Genomic DNA, 21,244 nt, shown 5'->3' with positions numbered 1-21,244 from the left:
TTCAACACGTTTGTTGAGTGCCCATTTTGTGTCAGATTTATTCTAAGTGCTGGAGTTAAGGCAGTGAAGAAAACAGACAAAATCTCTGCTATCATGGAGCTTGTGTTCCAGTCAGTGGAGAGCTAAACAACAAATAAATAAGCAAGTAAAATATACAGCACATCAAATGGTAATAAATGCTATGGAGAAAAATTAAGCAGAGAGGAGAGATGGTATTTGTTGGAGGAAGAATAAACCAAAAAATATTAGAGATGTATAACCCCATGATTTCAATTTATATTTGGAGGCAAGATGTTGAATTGAGAAGTAGGAAAGAAGCCTCAATTCCAGAGTTTCTTCACCTGTTGCTGTGGAGAATTTATTAGCCAGCACTTTCTGTCTGAGGCACTGCAGGGGGCTAAGACTCTACCTAGAGTGGGGAAAGTTTTGTTTGAACTCAGTTCTCTTCTTTGCTTGGTGGCTCCCACACTTTAATTCACCGCAGCGCTTTCTGGTGTCAGTTTCCTCATTTTTGAATGCAGAGAACTGTGGATGATAGATCTTGAGCCCTTTTGCTTCCTCGATATAAGTGATAATAAGTCAGTGAAAATGGAAAAGAAAAACTTGGACACTGTCTCACTGTGCAGATATATATGGATGGTAAAGTTGGCAATTCTACAGACCCTCCAGGGACCCACAGAATTTCTCCAGCTCTCATCACACTAGCCCCAGACCCCTGTAGCTGCCATTCCAGACAGGCCTCTGAGAAGGCAAGAAGAAGGCAGTGAATGCATTAGCACCCTAGAGACTCTAAAAGAATTCAACAAGCTACTGCCTTTGACAAGCATCAGAAGGGAGGAAGATGTCGGCCCATTTCCCACGTTGTGGCCTGGGAGACAAGCTGCAGACCTAGGGGTGGGCTCAGGAGTGGAAGTGGGAGGGGGCTGGGTAGCCGCGGTCCTCCTTCGGTCACAGGAGTGAGGACTCTCCGGAGAACAGCCTGGAAGCTGCAATTGCAACTGGTGTTTTAAAGCAAGGGAGGGAGAAGTGGAGGTGGAAGGGGTTAGGTACCCCACCCCCATTCCCTCTCCCTGGGACTGGCCAAGGAGTCAAGGGCAACCTCTGTATCACACAGATGACTGGACTTCACACAATTGTTCCCAGCCGCTCTCTAATTCAGGCATTGTTATAGGTGATGTATTTCTTTAGCATATCCCACAGCCCCTAGCCCAGAACCAGGGCTGTCTGCCTCTGACCCAGATCCTAGCTCTGCTTCTGGAAACTTAGGTAAGCTACCCAGTCTCTCTGAGGCTCAGTTTCCCCATCTGTGACACCGAGCTGACAATAAAGACCTCGCAGGGCTGTCATGAGGATTAAGTGAGTCCACACCTGCAAAGTGGTTGCATCTTGGCACTCTGTAATTTAGTTCACTTTCTTCTCAATTATTCCACTTTATTGTTGGCCCTTTACTTTCCTTATGTTAAGTAACATTTATGGCATAGCTACCATGTGCAATGCACTTTACTTCCTCTCTATCATTTGCCTTTAACAACCCTGTGAAGATGGAACTCTTACTATCTCTGAAGATGTAACTCTTCTTATCCTGGTTTCAAAGATGAAGAGGTACAGATAATTTTAGAAGACAGAGTGAAGCTTGTGTCAGGATCACAAAATCTCAGAGTTAGAAAACATTGAGAAATCCTCTGGGACTCGTGCTGCATTGTCCAAGTTTCTTGACAGATGGTCACGGAGCATTGCTTTGAACAGGTCTGGTGGCGAGGGCACAGCCCTGTTGTCCCTTATTTCTGACACATCCTGGGGACAGTCTCCTCTATGGACCACCCTCCCCCAACCTCCTGAATCACATGCTGTGTCCTTCAGCTCCGGAGTCCGAAATCTGTCGCCCTCCCTCATTACCAGTGGTATCTTGGGCAAGTGTTTTAGTTCTTCTGTGTCTTAGTGTCCCCATTTGTAAAATGGGGATAATAATAGAAAATGCATCATAGGATTATTGTGAGGATTAAATCATATAACACATGTAAAGTGCTCAGAATAGCGCTTGGCATATAGTAAACACTCAACAGATATTAATCATTATTACAGCTAACATACAGTTTTATGAATTTGTCCAGATGTTTTCCCTCCTCCTTCTCATCAAAGACATTCTTCCGGTCTCTGTCAGAAGGACCCACTGGGTCTCTTTCTAGGAATCCATTTTGCAGGTCTTTTAAAACTATGGTTCCAAAACTTTGACAACATCTACATAAAGCTTCCAAATGTCATTCTTTATCACATATATATACATATATATGAAAGGTCAGGCAAAATCACAAGAGATGGGAAGATTGGGAGGAGCCTTGGCGGACCAGTGAGGATCCCTGACTGGAACCAACTGTGTAACTGTGTGTGTCTGGCAAACACTTGTCAGCCTTTTTGTACTTCTATGGACAGCAGGATCTTTGATTAGATTACTGATAAGATTATTGATCTTTATGAATAAGCCGCACATATGTACAGCACACAACCTGATGAGTTCAGATATACCCATACACCCACGGAACCATCACAATAATCAAATGACTGAACATACCCATCCACCACCACAATTCCAATAAGGTATTCAGTAAGGTGAATGGTAGCTTTTCTAGACGAGGTCAGAAGGAAGGACAGGTTCAGCCTCAGAATAGGCTGTCAGTCATCTAAATCTGGAAAAGTACATTGCTCAAGATAAAAGTGGAGCTTAAACTGAGCTGTCCAAAGAAGGATAAAGAAATGCCAGTGGGAAAAAAGTGTTCAATGTTTTGTTTCTAGAACATATAGAAGAAGAAGTAAAGAGGTAGAGATGGAAAGGAGGGCAAAAGTCCAAAACAGTACAGCCAGCTAGAGATCAAGTCTTGCCATCCACATTGGGAAGATGACAGGCAGTGTGTACCATTGATGCCAAAGGAAGGGAGGAGTCTTCCCACCTTCCCAGCCCCTGTCCTTGAGAACCGCTAGATTCCTGTTGTATACGGTTGGGGAGAAACTGGACATCACCATAGTCATACTTTGGAAAGTGCCTCTTTATGTCATATCCTAAGTACTTTAGGCTGTGTGGCCAAATCTTTTATGAAGCTCCAAGAAAACTGTTAAGAGTGTACCGTAAATGCTACAATTTCTGACTCTGTCTCTCCTCTCTCCTGCCCTACACAGGGCCACACCCCACTGGGGGTTGCCTATCTGAGCACCACTGGAGTGCATGAGCAGGCTGTGAGCCAGTGAACCTGAAGGAAAGGCATGAATGTCAGCCTTCTCTGGCTTCCATTTCTTAAACTATTTATTCAGGAGAAAGTCATGATCTTGTTGGAACTGCTGTTCCACTTAGATCTCCACGTTTTTTGAGCTGCTCAGAAGTGAACCCACAGCAGGGTGGTGGTCGAGGCACAGTAGTAAGATCCTTCATCTCTCTCTGATGCCTCCAGGATATTCAGCACAGCCTGGTTGTTTAAAGAATCAATTTCACCTCGGAAGTTGTCCTTGAAACCAGGGCCATACGTGCCCCCTTCTCGGTATATGAAAGTCATTGTGTTACCCGGTGTTTTCCTGTACCAGAAGGTGTAGTAGTTACTGATGGATTCTCCTTTCATGGAGCACCTGAAGGTGACAGATTCCCCCACAGACACACTCCTTGCTTGGTCTTGAGGCACCAACATGACAGCTGACATGACTCCTAGAGAAAAGACACGAGAGGGGCTCAGTGAAGACTAGGGCTGAGATCATTGAGTAAGGGATGCTGTGCTCGAGGGCCAGGCTCTGGCAGCCTTGATGCCTCGCTGAGTCTTGCTCTTTTGAGGTTCCGGGATCTGCCTTACCTGCCCAGAAGAGGGTGAGGTGGATGAGGTAGCAGACCCTCCGCATGGCTCCACTCAGGGACAGCTCTGCCTCCCAACTCGTCCTCTCCCTGGCCCCTCCTCAGAGTCAACACCTTCTCTGTGACGTGTTTGTGCCTGAGGAAACCAGCCCCTGTTGGCAGCTGTTGTGTTACCCAGAGAGGTTTTGTCAATCACAGGAAGCACGCAGAGCCTGCTGACTGTTAATGAGATGACAGTGCCCTTCAAGATCAATAACATGGTCCAGATAAATAAGGCCAATTGAGAGGAGGTTAACACAGCTTATTTGATTGATCACAAGATTTTTGCTTCCCACCCTAGAAGTTAAGTTTGGTATAGTTGCTTCATTTTCATGTTAGAGGTACATGTTGTATGCACTGTGGTGATGTTAACGGTTAATACCCAGAAGAATTATTGACTTTTACAGCCATAATCAAAAGACCCATCAAACGAGGAGGTCGATAGTGTGTGCACAAGGACTGTGGGTGTTGTAATGATTGTTGTGTTTACTCCAAACTCCCTCCAGGCAAAGTTGGATAAGGGTGATTCATCCAAGTATAAAAGAGCAATCCAATGAAACACTGTCTCCAAATTTAATGCAGTTTCCTAATCTTTATTGAGCTCATCTATCTTCTTTTCTGTAAGGTTCTTAGGTCACTTATGTTGAATTACACAAAGTAAAGTGTTGTAAAAAACTTAGAAACCACAACTACCTCCCAGTTTATGACAGCCTAAATTTAGATGTACTTCAAAAGAGAGGCGTATTTGAATTCTTGGGACCCGCACGTTTGGGTTTCAAGGCCAATCATCTATGAAATATTGAAATTAAACAGGTAAATTAATAATGGAAACTAGAAGGTGCAGCTGAAGCGGGGAAGAGGGTCACCTGGTAAGCAAAGAGGCGTTCAATATCTGAGGATGGGTGCAGGACCTAAATTCCCAAGCTAGTGGAGCAGACACCCACCTGAGCTTTCTTGTTTTCCCCAGTGTGACTGGGACCAGACTGGCCTGAGGATTCAGATAGAAGCAAGCTCAAGTTAGCTTGACCTCATGGTAGTTGCTCTCCTTACCCTAGTCATCTCATTTACCCAACAGCCTATCTCACTCACCATTTCTAGAGGACCATTAGCAAGTACTCAAGGTGGTCACATTCTCTGGTATTACAAAGTGCGCTATCTGTACCTGTAGGATACAATGGTGCCTGTTCTCTATAGTTTGTTCAAAGCTGCCAAGGGCAACTTTTCTGGGCTTACTTGATCTTTTTATATCAGGTTGCTGCCTATTGGCACATCCTATAAACCTAGTCATTTTTACTATGCACCAGACCTTGAGGATTCACTGATGAATGACAGATATGGTCTCTTCTCTCATGGAGTTTAGTGTCTAGCGTGAGAGCCAGTCATCACCTAATGATTTGCATAATGAATTTCTCCAGTGCTACAGAGTGACAAGTGCTCTGCAGAAGCAGAATTAAGAGAGCACGTTACGGGGCCAGGATCTGGTCAGGAGGTCAGGGACGTCTTCCCTGAAGAAGTGACTTTGCAGTTGAGACTTGAAAGCGGAAGTTACCCAGGTGTGCTGGATAGAGTCTGTCCCCCCAGATCACTCTGTTTCCTCCTCTAGGAGGCTGATCTCAATGGACGGCATCCACCTGCTTCCCTTGCTCTCTGGCATCCTGTTCAGTTTGACCAATGGACGGCACCATCAGGAGATCGGAGAGAAGGAGGAGGGTGAGGTGGGGTGTTCTTACCCCAGATTCCTTCCTGCTAGGCTGTGCCTTGGCTGTGGCTGCTTTCCTCTGCCAGCGGCTGCAGGTTTTGGTAAAGACTCCTATACTTCATGCTTCAGACCCAGGGTGGCAGCGATTCTCCTGTTGCCAGACTTAGGGTGTTTCACCGTCTTTTTTTGGTTTCCCATAACCCAGCTGTATTAGTTTCCTATGGCTGCCTTAACAAAGTACCACAAACTGGATGGCTTAAAACAACAGAGACTTGCCGTCTCACAGTTCTGGGGGCTGGAAGTCTGAAATCAAGGTGTCAGCAGGGCCACGCTCTCTCCGAAAACTTTAGGTAAATCCTTCCTTGCCTCTTCCTAGTGGCTAGTGGTTTGCTGGCAGTCCTTGGTGTTCTTTAGCTTGGCTCGCCTTTCCTGTCACATGGTATTCTCCCAATGTCTCTGTCTTTACACGGCTTTCTTCTTACAAAGACATCAGTCAGGTTGGCTTAGGGGCCCACCCTACTCCAGTCTGACCTCATCTTAACTAATTACATCAATCTTAACTAATTACAGCAATTGCAATGATGCTATTTCCATATAAGGTCACTTTCTGAGGTACTGGGGGTTAGGACTTGAACATATCTTTTTTTGAGGGACACAGTTCAGTCTTTAACACCTGCCCACACCTTTGCAAATGTCCTTTTCATTCATCAGATTCTTTCTGATCGCCCTTTTGACGGTGCCCTCTGTCTCCTGCTGGGACTCTGCTTGATACACCAAGTATCGGGGGCATGTGTAGGGAAAGAACATTCTATGTAAGAAATGAGGACGTATTAGAAAAAAGCCCCAAGGCAGGAGGAAGTGCTGTAGGCTTAAAGCTGCATTCACATCAAAAGAACAGTTAGCAGGGCTCAAATAAGCCTGTCTTCTTAGATAATTATTGTTGAATTCTCCCAAATTATTCAGGAAGTCATTCTGAAAAATTCCAAGACTGTGCTTACGTTTATGACTGTGATTTCTATCTGCCACAGGTTAGAGGTAATTTTAAGAGTTTTTAGCTAATGAACAAAAACAACCTTCCTCTAGGCCTGACGAGGAGAGAGTCCATATGAACGATAAATCAAAGCAGAGGTGGAAGACAGTAGAGGGGATGGAGCAGGTGATGATTTGGTTTGGTGGTAGCTGGGGCAGGTTGTGGCTAGGAGACATGCTCTACTGGTCAGGGAGAGTCGGGACCTGCTGCAGAAGCTTGGCCCAGGCCTGTGGCAGGAGCAAGATGGAACTCGAACACAAGCATAGCCTATGTGGGGTGCCCAGGTGGAAGGTAGAAAAGTGTTCCTGGGCCCTGCCCTTGGACTCCCTCTTTCTTAGGCTGTGCGCAGATTGTGTTCCCTGTACTCATTCTTTCTGTGTCCAGGTCAACGATTAGGCCACAGCTTCCCAGGTCCTGGGAGATGTCTGTCCCTTCACGTGACTTCTGGGGAGAGTTAATGTTTCTTTACAGTCTGTGAGGGATAAATGAAATTATATTTGCGAACACTTGGCTCATTGCTTAGCTATTTGTTAGTTTCCTTCTTTTTTGACATTGTTGCATAAAAATCAGGACACCTAAGACTTGGACAGTTAGTAGGAGAGACAAGAGTGCTTTGGAGGGGGCTTTATCCATCTTTTTCCATAATCCCCGTCAGCCTCCCATTCTTTGACATCTTTCCCAATTTTATGTGCTATGAAAATACTGCCTCAAGGCAAGTCTCTGAGGCATCTTTCAACCAGATTGCAGCCCCTTAGCCCCTCCTTTGTAGAAATTCTGGAGTTGCTTTTGTATGCTTTACGATGTATAAGTGTAGCCTCACAATTGTTCTTTGGTCTGTCTTTATCTCCTGTGTAATCCCCTCAAAGCACCCGTTGAACCCATAAAGGTCCTCAAAAATGCTGATTGAAGTGAAATGATTTCTTCTGCCCACAGAAGTCTGACTTGAAAGTGAGTTGCTGTCTACAACACCCCAGGAGCTCATTCCCAAGATCATGGCCATAGGAAGGACCCCAAGTCTTTGGGTTGTGGCTCTAAAGATAGGCCATATCATTACAGAAACTTCTGCTCCCTTCAGCCTTACCAGACAGAAGAGGGTTAAGAAAGGCACTGCTGACCTCAATACGCAAGCTGCCACGAGCACTTCTTGCTTTTCCATTAGTGTACGGTTGCTAGAGATGGCTGTGAGGCTGAGGTAGTTAATATTTCATTTACAGAGCCAGGGTGCTGCCTGGGGAGTCCCAGGCAAATCAACATAGATTACATAGCAATGGAGGAAGATGTGTTTATTGGCCTCACTGAGAACAGAAGGAAGAATGAAAGATTTGAAGGGACAAGGGACCTTTGCAAGCCTTCTCATCCACGTTTCAGCCTTCACTTCCCCATGACCTCAAGCAGAGAGCTGCTTTTCCTGTTCTTCAAGTGAGTTCTTTGAACTCATATGCCATTTCTTTGAATTTGCACAGGCTGTTGAGCTCGAGCAGCTGGGTCACCCCACCTCTGCTCAGACAACCCTCAGATAGAACACCATCTACACACTGGGCTGGAAGGGGTCCTGGAACCCGGGAGTCCTTGTTTTCCACTGCCTGCTCTAGTCTCAAGGGGCAGCTGTGCTGTAGTGGAGAGACCACTGGATTTAGGCTTGGAAGATCTGGGTGTATACCTGACACCACCACTTACTTGCAAGTCACCTAACCTCTCTAAGCCTCCATTTTCTAGACAATAAAATGGGGATAATACTGCCTCGTGCGGTCTTAAAATAACGGATGTGGATACACCTTGTGACTGATCTCCAGGGACACCTGCACTTGGGGTCAGCTCACCAGTGTGGAAGGTGGGAGGAAGGGGCAGGCTTTGCTGTGACTTATGTGGACCCAGAGGAGTTGCACCGTGGGGAGGGCAGCGAGTAGTAAGTCCCTCCTCTCTCACTGTAGTTTCAAGAATCTCCAGGGAGAATTGGCCTCTACAAGTAAAGTTGTTCTGGAGACCAGGGCCATAGAAGCCTCCTCGTTGGTTTATAAAGTTCAGGGAACCATCTTGGTCCCTCTGACACCTGTGTATCATGTAATTATTCATTTCCCTGTCCCTGTCATTTGGCACTGCAAAATCTTGCTTCTTCTAAAAGGAACAAACATCTCTTCTTGCTCCAACAAGACATCTGGCTTGATTCCTGAAAAACAAAATCAAGGGAAAAGGAAGAGAGAGGAGCCCTATCAGAGCATCAAGGGACTGAGCTACCAGGGTGGGATTACAGAGCCACCTTCCATTTCCATCTTCCCACCTTCTCTCCCAGGAGTCATTTCATCAGGGAAGTCATTTATTCATTCACCCAATTATTGGGCAAACATCCACTGGCTTCTATGGTGGGCTCAGTGCCAGGCTGGGCTCCATGGGGGTGACAATGTTTTGGGCTCTCCGGGGCTCACCTGGCCCAGGAAGAAGTGCAGGGCCTGCGGTTCTGACGCTCCAAGGCTTCTCTTACCTGTGCAGCCTAGTGGCAGGAGATGCGCTGCGTGGCTTCCCCTGAAGATTGAAGGGTCTGCTTCCCGGACTGTCTCCTGGCCCTTTCTTCCTCATCTCAGCCCTTAGTGTCTCAGCGACTCGCCTGTGTGCTCTTGGCCTTGCCTGCAGACAACGAGGAAATGAGCCTGAATCAGCAGATGCTCTGCCCCCAGAGAGCAGCCTCACCAGTAGTACAAACAATCTGGGGACTTTTTCTTTCTGCTGCAAATGGCAGCATCTCCCTCGTAGAGTGAGACCAAGATCTTGGCAGGGTAGATGTTGCTATTTAGATTCAGACAGCTTTTAATCTCCTTTCCCACCTAGTTGTGGATATTCCTTTTCTTTTTTGTTGCAATATATTTATTTTGGATCTTTTATTTATATACCAAGGGAGCTGCTTCCTAGGAAGGGAGCTAGACTTTGCCAAAATGCCCATCTTCCACAGGACCTGAGCCATAACAGTTGCACAGAATTTAACAGAAAATATGATTGCACTGGATATAATTTTTAGTAACAATTAAGTGCCTCCTGTAGTACTCTGCCCATATCAAGAGCCCTGTAGATCAGCTCGGTGCTTTGTGACCACCTAGAGGGGTGGGATGGGCAGGGTGGGAGGGACGGAGATGCAAGAGGGAAGAGATATGGGAACATATGTATATGTATAACTGATTCACTTTGTTATAAAGCAGAAACTAACACACCATTGTAAAGCAATTATACTTCAATAAAGATGTTTAAAAAAAAAAAAAAAAAAAAAGAGCCCTGTAAGTGTTGATGTTATACTAGAGAAACACAGCACAAAATAAGCATAATGGGGGGATGGAGTAAGTGGAACGGGCAATGAAAATTAAATGAGAAAAAGCAAAGTTAAAGCATGAAAAAAGGTTTAATGGGGTATTGTAGAATTATCTACCGAAAGGACAAAGTAGAACAAACTAAAAATAAAAAGGAAATATAACAGCTTAGATAAGAGGGCTGTGGAAGCAGAGAAAAGCTGGAAGGTAATTAGGACAATCACCTCGATGCAGTGGTTCTCAGTCTTGGCTTCACATGGGGATCCCCTGGAGAGTTTTAAAAAATACTGAAGCCTGGGTGCTACCCACAGAGAGTCTGATTTAATTAGTCTGGGGTGGGGTCCACCCCACGGCGGTGGGGTGGGGATGGTGGTGTGCTGAATTGGGCGATTGGGATTGACATGTATACACTGATGTGTATAAAATTGATGACTGATTAAAAAAAAAAAGAAAGAAAGAGCTTAATTAGCCAATATTCTGAAATATGAACACAAATTTTTACAAAGTAAATTCTGGATTACTGAATTATTGACTTTGATTGTTATCTATCGTTTCATAAATTTATTCATTCAACAGATTTTTTAAACACACATGCTATGCACTAAGCTAGATGCTATGAAATACACAAGAAAAGTTTTAAAAGATCCTTTTTCTCAATGAACTTAAATTCTATTATACATTGAATCATAAGATATACATAAATAGTTATAATCCAAGATGGAAAGTGATAAGGCCATAAAGAAGGTAGAGATAATGTGCTATGACAGTTTAGACATGGTAAAAATGACTTCCAGCCAGAAGTCCTATGGAAAGCTTCTTGGAGGAGATGAAATTTGAACTGATTCATGAAGATTAATTAGCATGCAGAGATAAGAGGGATGCCCATTCTGGAGGAGCTTAGGGCACAAGGGCAAGAAAGTGGGAACTTCTGAGTGTGTGAAAGAGAGGATAAGACACTCTATCCTATCATTATTGGAAGGAGATACAGAAGCATGTATAAAAGAAAATAATAACTTTGAATTATAGTCTTGCAGCTAAAAGTGATCAATATTAATGTTGCTCTACATTTTTCTAGTTGTTTCATGTATATAATTTTATTTAAATAATTGAGAATGTACTGTATATATATGATTATATACATATATGCATATGTGTGTATATGTATGTCATATACATTTATATTATTTATTTAAAATAATTAAATGAATATTTTAAATGAAAAAAAAATACTGAAGCCTGGGTGCTACCCACAGAGAGTCTGATTTAATTAGTCTGGGGTGGGGTCCAGGCATCTGGATTTAAAGAAACTCCCTAGGTAATTCTGATGTGCAGCTAGGATTGAAAACCACTGTGTAAGAGCATCATTTAGTAAAACAAAGAATACACCTTATATTGCAGTAAAGTCATTATAGTGTTGTCCTCCGGAGACAAGGCAAAACCTGTGGCCAGGTGTCACCTGTGACCGGGATGATCTGCCATCTTATCCTTTTCTCCAGGTCCAGCGCGGACCCTCAATAGCTCTCCTCCCTGGTGATGTCTCACTGCCTGTCTCTTATGAATCAGAGGGCATGAGGACCTGCTGAGGTCAGCTTCAGCCATCTCCCTGTTGCCCTGAGCCTCTACAGCAGTGTGGGGCACTTAGTGGGTGCTTAGTAAATAGTTGCTAAGTGCTATGGTCCTTGTCCTTCTGGGTCCTTCTCTGCCAATTAAAATGGGCTAAGTCTATGGGTCTTGGTTCCTCCTCTTAATCCTGCCCTGACCTTCAAGATCTCAATTATACCCTACTCGGCTCCCTCTTGAGAGAACAAATTCAGCCAGGAGAGTCTTCTTGCTGTGATTCTTTAGGTTGGACAACACGTCGCTGTGTGTGTGAAGTGGAATGCAGCCTGCAGCACACCAGATCCACAGGATAATGGGTCCTTGCTGTGTTTCAACTTGTGTTCTCTTTTTCTTCCCTCCCTCCCTCCCTCCTTCCTCCCTCCTTCCTCCCTCCTTTCCTTCCTTGTTGTTGTCCTGTAATTCCCAGGTTCACAGCAGGGCACAGTCATCCAAGGAGACCTGCCACAAAGAGTGAAAATGTGTGCAGTGCCCTGAAGTGGCCATGTGTTTTTGGAGGAGGTGAATTACCTTCTGTTCTCCCGGAATTGTTGATTTCACAGTGAAGATTTGCTGCCACAGAGCTGTGGGTAGAATGTAAAGTTATTGCCATCTCTGGAACTCCTCTTTGATTTCCCCCACTTGCTGGAATAACCGTGGGGTGCTGGCAGTCCTCAGGTAGAACATGGAGAGGCCAGAACAGAGCTGTTCATGCTGATAAGAGACTAACCTTATGCCTTTGCTGATAGTAGTCTATTTATAAAAAAAAAAAACCCAAAATAACAGTAATTTTGTACTTCCATCGAACAATATCCAATAGAGAGGAAAAAGCTGGGAAAACTTGGATTGGGCCCAGAGGTTATTAGTTTTAAAGGACCGGAATAGAAGCCCCTCCCCCTTTGTAATATTTCTCTGCACATAAGAAAAAGCACTCCCTACTCTCCTCCTCTGAAAGGGAGAAAAATATTTTGTTCAAGGTTCTTGGTTGGCAGTAGGGCTGGGGGACAGGCAAGAGAGAAGGAGAAGATAAATGCTTTTTTTTTCTCCTTTGGTGATGGAAGCTTATGAAAACATAGAATGTCCATGCTTCCATGCTTTTAGGGAGCTCAAATTCTGTAGCTCTGGCACCATATAGCTGTGGAATTAAGATCTTACCTTATACATCTTACACCCTCTAACCTGCCAGGTGTTTCCCAAGGTAGAAGGTGGTGACAGAACTGGGCTCTCCCAGAACTGTAGGGAAATTCCACAGCCACCAAAAAAAACTCTTGTCATCCTTGCTTTTTCTGGTTGGCCTTCCAGCCCAGACACAGTTCCAGAGGTATCTCCTATGTCTTGGGCTCTGAACTAACATACCTACTACTTTTGCTTTGTTTTATCACAGGTTGAGAGGAAAAAAGGAACGAGGCTGAAAAAATGCTAAAACGTGAGGTCAGCTCTAAAGATATAGAGATTAAGAAACAATGGAAGAGAAACAAGGAAGCACTTTGGGGAAGGCAGCTGTGTAGATTAAAAAAAAGTGACCATGAGGTAGCTTTGGGGGCTGGAAAAAGAGACTTCCAAAACCAATGAAGTGGGAAAGTTAGTATCTGAGTGGATGTTGGTCCTACAGCATCCTGGGCCACCATAACCCAATGCCCTTGTCATGACCCAGGAATGTCACTCCCTCTGGATCTGCTCCTGCCCCGTTGCCATACTCTGTGTACTCTGACATTCAAATTGGTTATGTGGGGTTTGTGGCGCATCTTTGGTGGAAAGGGCCAACGACTGGGGTACATAAAATATTATCCATCCTATTCACCACGGCTTGAGACACCATAGTCATGAGTGGTTGTTTTATGGTCACCATGGTGCTGCTGTTTTAAAGCCTAGTTTAGAATGCAGGTGCTGTTCTATTCATCAGGGATGTGACAAGTTAAAGGGCTGTTAACACTGAGCTGCGTAATGAACACTTAGTATGAATGAATGAAAAGATTACTGAATAGAAATACAAGCTATGCAGTTGTCAGCGCTTCAATTGCCAAGTAGTCTGAGAGTTTGCACACATGCATGACTGAGTAGTGACTGTGAATGGGGAAGTTACCAAAGGAGCATGAAGGAAGTACCATGGGCGGCAAGGTAGCCCTGCGTGATGAAGAACCTCAGCATCGATCAACTGGAAGTAACATCCTGAGTGAAATTGAGGTCCATGACAGCGCACACAGTATCAATCTAAACTGATGTCAGAGTCCAGTCTGCAGCGAGAAATCAGGGATGCAGGACAGCAAAAGATGCAGAGGGAAGGGCACATGCCAAGAAGATGGGCTGGAAGAGCACAGGGAAAGGGGATTTTTGCAAGACTCAGCTGACAATCATCTATCTCTGTCAGAAAACCTTATTTTTAAGCATGCCAGCTCAAGTCCCGATTGGTGACCCAGAGGCTGCAGCGTGCTGGGAGGAGAACAGTTGCCTCTACTCACGATCTGCTGCATTTGCGTTGAGTCACAACGTGGCCGGGGACTCAGCTAGACAGCACACTAAATACCCAGCAGAATTCCTAAAACCACCATTGGCCCAGAGAACCCTTTGTTAATAAATATTATAGCACAATCTGTGTTTATCCAGGGAAGTGTGATAGGGAAGGGAAACTAGCAGGAAAAGAAAATAGAGTTTACATGCCATGGCAGTTGAAAATGTTTATTTTTCCTGAAGAGATATAATCCAGACAATTTTCCTCTTGTTTTGAATGACTAAACCCTAAACTTCAAGCACGTGGAGGCCAATGACAATTTTTTTTAGGGCAACCAAGATGAGGAAAAGCAGCCTCTGTGTACACACACCAAAGGGCCATGGGGCCCGCGTCCACATTACAATCAGGGCCTCCCTGTGTGGTCATTGAGACCCCCGACCCACTTAGGCAGATCATCAAGTACAAAAAGGCTTTTAGCTTTTCTCTAGACAATCTTTAGTTTCCAAGAGGCCTTGGGAGAAGCTTGGAAAGGAACAGGATCAAAATTCAGATGAAGGAGCAGAGGTGCAGTGACCACAAGCTATTATTAGAGCATCTGGCGAAACATCTTTCTGTAATCCAGGGAGTCTTCCTCTTTTGCCCTCCTCTTTGGCCCTGAATCTAAATCGAGGAACCAGCATTATGTGGTTGAATCCCTGCTCTGGTTGGGTGGGAGGGTTTTAGGCAAACCCTTGTCCTTTTCTTTTATCTTTTTATTTTAAAGTAGGGAATAGATACAAGTGGGCACTATTGTGAAGAGTAGGGGGTCCATGGCTCTGACATACCAGCCTTGCCAGCTGGGGTGTGAGAATGTAGGCAATTATTAAAACCTTTGCGGCAGCTCCTGTGACCACAAGGGATGATATTGGCTCCATTTAGCATTTTTAAATTTAAGTATTCACCTCATGTCAAAGTATGTAGCTGTGTTCTCTCATCTGAGGTTGTTCATTTGGAAATACAGAAGGATGAGGCATTATTTCTTTAAATAAAATATTCATTACCGTCTGTGTCTCAGTGATCCCCAAAGCAGAAATTCAGTTCACACATTAAATTCAATAATCATATATTAAACACTTACTATGCAACACCCTGTGGAAACTGAAGATGAAACAGACTAAGAATTCCTGCCCTCAAGGGGTTTATAAATTAGGAGGAGCGTAAAGGAGGTATCCAAACAATCATGGGAAAAGAGAGAAAACATGAAATGACTCAAGAGAGGTAAGTGCAGAGAAAAAAATAAATTAAAAAAAAAAAAGAGAGAGGTAGGTGCTAACGTGGTCCACTTGGGGAGAGATCATATCCTCAGAGGCGAGTTTTGCACTGGAGATATAAATTTGGGAGTCCTGAGCACATATGTGGAATTCAACTCTGTGAGCATGAATGAGATCACCTAGGAGAAGATACAGAAGGGAAAAGGGACCTAGGCAAGGGCCCTGGGTGCTCTATATTTAGAAGCTAGATAGAAGAAGAGCCAGCAAGGGGACTGAGAAGGAGAGGCCAGTGATGTACAGGAAAATTAGTAAAGTATAGCATCTCAGAAGCTAAGCATGGAAAAGCATTTCAAGAAGGAATGGGTGGCCAGTGGTGCAGTACACCGCTGAGAGGTCGTATAATCGTCGGCTATTTATTCCTGTGTTTGTTTTATGTCTGTCTCCTCTTATCTTAAGGAGGGCAAGCCCCCTGTTTATCTTGCTCACACATGTACTCAGTGTCTGGCGTGGTACTTGGCACAGAGTAGGACTCAAGATATATTTGTTTCATTAAGGAAGGAAGAATTAAAGCCAGTCTGAGGTGTTTGTACTTAATTAAGTAGGCAAAAAATAGTGTCTGAATAGCATCTTCAGATTCCTAACATGGAGTGTGATCTTAGCAAAAATGCAAGCCTCCTTTTGAAGGCCTGTACAGACCCGCTGGCCTCATGCGTACCTCCTCTCATCATCATTAGGTGTCTTCCAATCTGGATGCACAAGAACAAGAAGACAGCAAGAATCCATTGGGTGATTCATATACTAAACATGCAACACCCTGTGGAAACTGAAGATGAAACAGACTAAGAATTCCTGCCCACAAGGGGTTTATAAATTAGGAGAAGCATAAAGGAAGTATCCCAGCAACCATGGAAAAAGAATCATAATCCTTGAGAGCAGTGTTAGCCACTAGAATCTCATGAGATATTAATGGTTGTGCCATTATAGAAAGAATTCTCTGAATCCGATTCTGGGCTAAGTAGGTATATTTACAGCAGGAGTTCTCAGAGCACGTAATATGCTAATAAAGAATTGTGAATATTAAGAGAGATCTATTAAGGTAGAGCACTTGCCGAACTTATTTGACCATGGAATCCTTTTTAATTGCTTAATAACTGTTAATATCTTAAGGGACAGTGACATTATGAAGAACAATTTGGCAAGTGTCACCTCTGAGTTTTTCTAAGAAGAAAAACAATCATATCAAATTCCTTTTTAGTTGACATGGGGAGAAACTCTCCATGTTGGATACAAATTACATGGGTGGAGTCAAAGAGTATGATAGGTTGTATCATTATTATTCTCAAGTATTTGATCCTCCCTTTTATGAGAGGATTATCAACCCCTGCCACTGCTTCATGTCCTGCCGGTGTCTTCTGTGGGAGGGGCATGAGTCCCTGCCCAGCTGATTTTGAGCGTGGTCATGGAAAGGCTTTGGTCAGTGAATGTGGGTGGACATGATGTATGCCATGTCTGAGCAGATGCTCTAAGGAGCACTCCGAGTTTCTATCAGCAGCTCTGTTGTTCTTCTTCCTCTGTCATGAGAACAGTGTGTCCCAAATAGTGAGTTATCTTTCAGTCTGGTTTCTGGAATGGGAAGACACAGAGAGCAGAACTTAGCAGACACCTTGTAGCCATCAACTTGTAGTAAAAGCAGGAGCAAAAAGTAAATGTTCGTTGTTTAAGCTATTGAGATATTGGTGCTGTTTGTTACTGCAGCAGAGTTGACTAATACAAAGTGGGAAATATGGAAGGCTGCTATAAACATGACAGTTTCTTTCCAGAGCTCCCAGAAGAGATACAACCCTGGAGGAGAAGCAGAAAACAGAATGGCTTAGTTTGTAGCTGAATTTTTTACACTTCACAGGAGAAAAGTTGTACTTTCGTTCTGATGAAAAACAACTTCATGAAATAAGAAAACTACATCAGCTTAGATAAAGATTTGTAGACTTAGTGAAGACTGTAGATGCTGGCATATCCGAGAAGAAATCTCAATATTTCAAGCTGAATGAAATCAAAGGACACACAGAAGTGGAAGTTGATAAACAGTCCCACTGGCACTACTTGCCTCCCTGTAGAGCACATTACTTTCTTAATTGTCTGTTCAGATTTCCTCACAGTTCCCATTAGCAGGATGGGAAGAGGTCAGTGCCCCACAGCACCAAATTCTGGAAACTCCCAGAGGTTTGGGAGGGCTCTTTAATAAGAACAAAAAGTTAAAGGGAGTGACCATTATCCTAGGAAATAATGTTCTTCTTTCCCTCTCTCCTTCCTCTTTGCTCTTCTTAATTCTTTATCTCCTAAACCCATACCACTCCCATTTAGCTGGTCTATTTTGTGGTGCGCACAATAGTGGCACTTTGGAAATCTCTAAGCTGTGTTTGGCAGGGAATTTGCTACATCTGTGGTTAAAGAGCCCTAGTGAAATCTCTGATAGACATTAGTTTCCCCACAAAAAGACTGATTTGTTCAGTCTAGGTTCAGTATTTTTCCGTTTTCAGTATGTTTGTTTGTTTAAATTGAAGACATCATATACCCAAATGTGTGTGCATGTATGTGTGTGCGTGTGCATGTGTGTATTTAACTATCAAGGATTCTCGTCTTCCTTCCTGGGTCATCTTCAGGAGCCTCCAAGCATATATTACCCCAGGGAAGCAAGTGTTTTCTCTGTTAGGAGCTCACATCACTTCCTATGAGAAGCCGTCCCCAGCTCTAGGCCATCACTTCCGTCTCTATGTTCTCACAGCTGTGCACTCTTTCCTCTGTTAATGTCTCTATTTCCTTGTCTGTTTCTACCACTAGAAAGAGCACCTTGAGGACAGGAATTGAGCCTTGGTGGTTTCTGTAGCTCAGCATGTGGCACAGCACCAGGAATATTGTACGTGTTCAGTACATATTTGAGGGATGAGGGTATCTATCCCTGTAATTATAAACTTGTGTATTTTAATAATATAGCTACTGAAAATACCCACCCAAAATCCAAAACACCAAAAGGGCTCATCATAAGCCCAGCCAGGAGTCACTGAGAAAATAATCATCATATTGACCCCTCTGATTTCCTCATAGCTGGCCAGTTTCTCTGGGCAGGTTTTGCTTACTTGTCCCAGGTCCCTATGTGGGAACTGGCTCAAATCTGCAGAGGATCCTTTGATCCTCTCAGTTGTCCTGTGTGCCCCCAAATGGGCTCTTGAGTATGTCAGACAGCTAGAGAATGGGTGGAAATCACTGGTCTCTGAGAACATTTGGTCTCCAGCTCAGAGTGACTCTGGAGTCTTCAAGACCACTTAAAAGTGAGAATATAGCAAGGCTTGGGACCCAACTGCAGCCCAGAGTCAGGGATGATCACCAGATTCTGGAAAATTCTGGAATCTAGGAGACCATTCAATCATTCAGAGAAATATACTTATGCAATTTGTCAGGTTTAAGATAAGCAAAAGCAGATAAAGTCCTTGGTCTCTCAGAGCTTACAAACTAATGAGAAACTAGACATTAATCAAATTAATGAAATATATTACAAACTGAAATATGAATGCATACTTAAAACCCCAAATCTGAACTTGCTGGGACATCTCAAGACATCTATGAAGAATTGATGTGTAAACTTTGATCCAGAAGATGAGTAGGAATTAAATAAGTGATGAGGAAACAGGAGAAGTATTCCATAAGGAGGGAACAATATGTGCAAAGGCCCTGAGGTGGGAGGGTACCTGGTGCATTTAAGCAACTGGAAGAAGTCCTGTTTGACAGGAACTTGGGAAATGAGGGAGAGAGGGGTGAGAGGTATTGGCAGTGGAGGTGAGAAGAGGTCAGACTGTGCAGGGTCTTAGAGGCCAGTTTAAGGATTTGTCTTTTGCTTATAAGCAATGGGAAGTCACTGAAGGATTTTTAATCAGGGGTATGACATGATCATAATTGTATTTTGAAGATCACTTTGGCTACTGTGGGGAGGAATGTATTGGAAGATCCTAGAGACCAGCGAGCTCATTCAAAAAGCTAATGAAATGATTCAAAGGAGAACATGGTAGTTTGGACCAAGATGTTAGTGGTGGAGGATGGAGAGGAGTGCATGGATTTGAAGTGATAGATAAGATAGGAAACCTTGGGAAAGGATCATATTTAAAAGGAAGGTTTTGACTTAAGTCTTGAAGTTGAGCTGAAGTAACTTTGAAGCATTTAAGTGGATATGGTAAACAATCAAGTGGATACACAGATATTCATGTATTTGTATTCAACTCAGAGTTATTAACTATCTGCTGTATGCTAGTCACAGTATTGAGAATTATATGGAACAGAAAAGTATATTGAACTTGGATTCTTTTCTTGAAGGAGTTCAAAATTATGAGACAGTCATGAGGAATGGTTGAGGATATTTGGTATAAAGAAATGAGGGCTTGGAGGTTGAATATGATAGCTGTCTTCAAATATTTAAAAAATGTAAGGGTAGAACTTAGTCTGTGTTGCTCCAGAATGCATAACAAACACCAACATGTGAAGTTACAGGGAAGCAGACTTCGATCTGGTATAAAAAGTGATTTTTTAATATCAGAACTATCATTGAAAATACTTGAGACTGAACGATCATTTATTCAATCAATATTTAATGAACATGTAAATTGAATGGAGGGATTCCTGTTTGACCTTTAAGATCCCTTCTGGTTTCGAATTAAATGATTCTAATTTTCTGTTTAAACTCTTAATTGTTCAGAATAAAGGTCACAACTTGGATTTCCTTGAGTCCACTTCCTTACTTGGACCCTTCCTGTATCCTCCCTGGGCACTTTCAGGATGCTGTAATGAGTCATTTCTTCAAGGTTGTGACACCTTATGATAGAAACGACATTCTCTTCCTTGGTTTGATACAGAGGAAGAAGTGTACTCTGATTCCCTTCTTTTCTCTTGCCTCTCACTCCTTACCACGGTAACATGATGCTGAATGACTTGTTTGTAAGTGCAGCCGATTGATTGATGGCACTGTTCCTGGACACAAGGTACCTTCTTGCTCCCTTTGAACAATCATATCTTCCATTTCTAGCCACACAGGATGCCTAGGGACTCCTTTGCTTGGGAGCCTGGTGGAAGTGTCATGCTTATTGCCATGCCCTGACAGTTGACCTCAAAGACTTTTTCAGAGGATGGGCAGACACTCTCGGATTTCTCTTCACTGCTCTGAACTCTTTCAAGTGAGCCCTTTTCATGCTGAATAAAAATCACAGAAAGGAGGATAATGGGAAGAACAATAATATGAATTTATTCAACCCTCAATTACCTTTACACATGCAGTGGGGAAGAACAAGGACAATACAAAAATATTCGCCGACTTTTATGTCATTCATGTGGCTCTGGGATTTCTGCAGAAACGCTTGGTCCATGTCCACACTATACTAGAGCCTTTGGTGGCCCTATCTCCACCCAAGTCTGAGGCTTCAGGTATTATGTAAAAGACTTTCTTATCTACCTCCTGGTAAGCTCAGGGAATTTCCCCAGGTATTTAATTTTAATTCTTGTTTGGTTTCTTTTTTCATTGTTTTGTGCTCAGACTCTCTCAGATTGTTATGCGGCAGTCTGGTTGCTTTCCCCCCAATGTCCCTCTTCCTTGCCTCCAGGCTCTGTTTTTCATGCTTACCCCAAGCCCATCTCAGGTTCCGAGTGGCCTCAGCCCAACATGGGCCAGAACCTCATGCTCTCATCCACTCTGCGGGAGGAATGGACAACTGGAGACACACACTTTTATCTCCTGTCCCTTTTCTTCCCAATCAGACTTAATCAGACACTAATGACTCATGGTTTTTTTTCTGGTTTGATCTTGAGTTGAAGGTGTGTAGCACAAGTGTTGCAGTGGATAATCCAGGAAGGTTGCCGTGGTGTGGTAAAGAGTACACTGACTCAATAAATATTAATTCGTTTCCTAATCTGCTTGTGGATGAATGAGAAATGGACATACCTAGAATTTACGTAATGCCTCCTTCCAAGGAACATACAAGGACACAAAAGCACCTCAATGAGACTATTTATTATATCAGTAA

The 21,244-nt window shown here is 43.5% G+C and overlaps 2 gene segments (V, D, J or C); both read right to left on the bottom strand.

Moving 5' to 3' along the window:
- The window catches only part of LOC133084267 (T cell receptor delta constant-like), a 58,134-nt gene extending 54,258 nt beyond the window's left edge, over nucleotides 1-3,876 (bottom strand). Inside the window, 2 exon segments of the C gene segment in view lie at nucleotides 3,398-3,688; nucleotides 3,831-3,876. Of these exon segments, the coding sequence occupies nucleotides 3,398-3,688; nucleotides 3,831-3,876 (337 nt within the window).
- LOC133084268 (T cell receptor alpha chain MC.7.G5-like) overlaps nucleotides 1-21,244 on the bottom strand; it is a 610,392-nt gene that overhangs the window by 141,053 nt on the left and 448,095 nt on the right.

Source organism: Eubalaena glacialis, chromosome 2, assembly GCF_028564815.1.
Source record: "Eubalaena glacialis isolate mEubGla1 chromosome 2, mEubGla1.1.hap2.+ XY, whole genome shotgun sequence".
NCBI lineage: Eukaryota > Metazoa > Chordata > Mammalia > Artiodactyla > Balaenidae > Eubalaena > Eubalaena glacialis.
Note: the sequence above shows the minus strand (reverse complement) of the source record. Positions and strands in the feature narration are given on the sequence as shown.